Source organism: Papaver somniferum, chromosome 3 (assembly GCF_003573695.1).
Source record: "Papaver somniferum cultivar HN1 chromosome 3, ASM357369v1, whole genome shotgun sequence".
NCBI classification, from domain to species: domain Eukaryota; kingdom Viridiplantae; phylum Streptophyta; class Magnoliopsida; order Ranunculales; family Papaveraceae; genus Papaver; species Papaver somniferum.
The window spans coordinates 17,481,595-17,483,990 of record NC_039360.1 but is presented as its reverse complement, the minus strand read 5'-3'; the positions used below and the strand labels follow the sequence as shown (position 1 = coordinate 17,483,990).

General features: G+C 35.9%; 1 protein-coding gene across 1 annotated transcript; it reads left to right on the top strand.

Annotated features, from left to right (window-relative positions):
• The first annotated feature begins 456 nt into the window (after positions 1-456).
• Positions 457-1,114, top strand: LOC113359066. Its single transcript, XM_026602759.1, has 2 exons — positions 457-757; positions 924-1,114. The coding sequence occupies exons 1-2, from the start codon at positions 457-459 to the stop codon at positions 1,112-1,114; spliced, it is 492 nt and encodes a 163-aa protein (XP_026458544.1).
• Positions 1,115-2,396: the final 1,282 nt, after the last annotated feature.

Below are 2,396 nucleotides of genomic sequence, written 5' to 3'. Positions count from 1 at the left end.
GAACAAAGAGATGTCATCTCTTTCTGTCATGACCATGCATGTGGAAACCACTTTAGTACCAAGAAAACTGTTGCAAAGATCTTGCAGAGTGGTTTCTATTGGCCATCATTGTTTAAAGATAGTCATGCATTTTGTGTTGCTTGTGAACGATGTCAGAAATTAGGAAGTATCTCACGAAGAAACATGATGCCCTTACAACCTATTTTGATTATTGAATTGTTTTATGTATGGGGTATTGATTTCATGGGTCCCTTTCCTAACTCTGAAGGTAATTTATACATTCTTGTTGTTGTTGATTATGTCTCTAAGTGGGTGGAATGCATTGCATCCAAAACAAATGATCATAAAGTAGTTCTTTATTTTCTTAAATAAAATATTTTCTCTCGTTTTGGAACACCTAGAGCAATAATCAGTGGTGGTGGTACTCATTTTTGCAATAGACCTTTAGAATCACTTATGTGCAAGTGTGGAATCACTCACAAGGTAGCAACACCGTACCATCCACAAACCAGTGGCCAAGTAGAAGTTTCTGATAGGGAAATTAAGCATATCCTTGAAAAGACTGTTAATCCTACTAGGAAAGATTGGTCTTCACGTTTAAATGATGCTTTGTGGGACTATAGAACTGCGTACAAAACTCTTATTGGCATGTCCCCTTATAGAATTGTATATGGTAAAGCATTTCATCTACCTGTAGAGCTAGAACATCGTGCTTATTGGGCTGTTAAGAAATTGAACTTTGATCTTGATAAGGCAGGCACCCAAAGGAAACTTCAACTCAGAATTAAGAAATGATGCATATGATAGTGCCAAAATGTACAAAAATAGAATGAAAGTGTTTCATGACAAATGCATTTTGCACAAGACTTTCACACCTGGTCAAAAAGTTTTATTGTACAACACTCGTTTGCACCTTTTTCCAGGAAAATTACGTTCTCGATGGTCAGGCCCATTCTTCGTACATACTGTCTTCCCTCATGGAGCTGTTGAAATCGAAAATCCATCAAACAAGAACATCTTCAAGGTCAATGGTCAGAGATTGAAACCATTTCTGGAGTATCTTCCACCAGAAGTTGAGACCATAAACTTGGAAGACCCTGTTTATGTGGACTAAACTGGTTCACTTGTGTACATACTTATGGATTAAAAGTCCATTCTCTTTTCCTTTTTATATTTCTTTTTGCTTAATTTTCATGTGTGTTAACCAAACTTATTGTCTTCATGTTCGTTATCTTGTTGTTTGCTTTAAAAGCATTCATCCATTTCTGGTTTAGCACCATCCTTTTTTCATCTGGTAATCTCTTTCCTTTAAATCTACTCTCCACTGTTCTCCTGGTATGTTGTTATAATTCTGCTTATTTTTTGGAAACATTGAGGACAATGTTAGATTTAGCTTTGGGGATGTATTTTGCATATAGAGTTTTTATCCATTTAGCATTTATTAAAAAAAAAATTCAAAAATTTGCATAAAACATCCAACTTTTAGAGACCTTAGAGTCACTAGCATGCTTCTAGATATGTTTACATAGAGAGTCTGACCGAAATAACTGAAGTTGGAAGTACTAGAGAACACAATCGGGTTTCTTAGTTGCTAGAGCGTTAAAGTTGGATTTAACCATGTCGGAGGGCGAATTAGATGCTGCAAGATATTTGGTAGTAGAGTTGAGATCACCCTTAGTAGAGATTACTTATTTTTACATCAAGCGAGGCACCAACATTCATAAAATACAGTTTGTTTTTAGTTTTTGTTTGATAAACACCATGGTAAAGGAGAATTTGAGAAGAAATTTCAAGCAACAAGGAAATTAAAGAGAAGAGTAATAAATTGTCAAGGTTCTCAGAAGTTCAGAAGTTCATCATCAACAGTTGAAGACCGAAGACTGAAGACATTTTTATGGATGTTGTGAGAGTGGTGTTGATTTCCGATTAGATGTGAAGGTAAGTGAGTACTCCCATCCTTGATAATGATTGATTTCCTTTCTTAGAGATCATCATAAAAAGATTCTTTTTGTCCACAATTTTGTGGAGTTTCCAGAAATTATTTAGGAAGGTTTTCCTTTCCACCATTCAACTTGTGCAGTATTTCTCTCTTTATTCCTGTCTGCACACATGAGAGACTAATAAAGCGGTCTTTTTGAGTGCAATTATCATAAAACCTTATTGGTCAGGCTGAAGTCAAGGCTTGTGATAACTCTCGAACCCGAATTCTTTCATATGGTATAGTTATTTCTCGCTCAACTCTTAAGGATGAGAATGTGTTCTTTGGTATTTCTAACTTCGTGTTACTAGCATGCAGAAACTCTATGTCCTCATAGATCTTTGGATGCTTAGGACTCTATTATGCTCTGAAGTTTGAGAAAGTTTTGTGGGTACATCTCTGGTAGGCCCTCACGAGA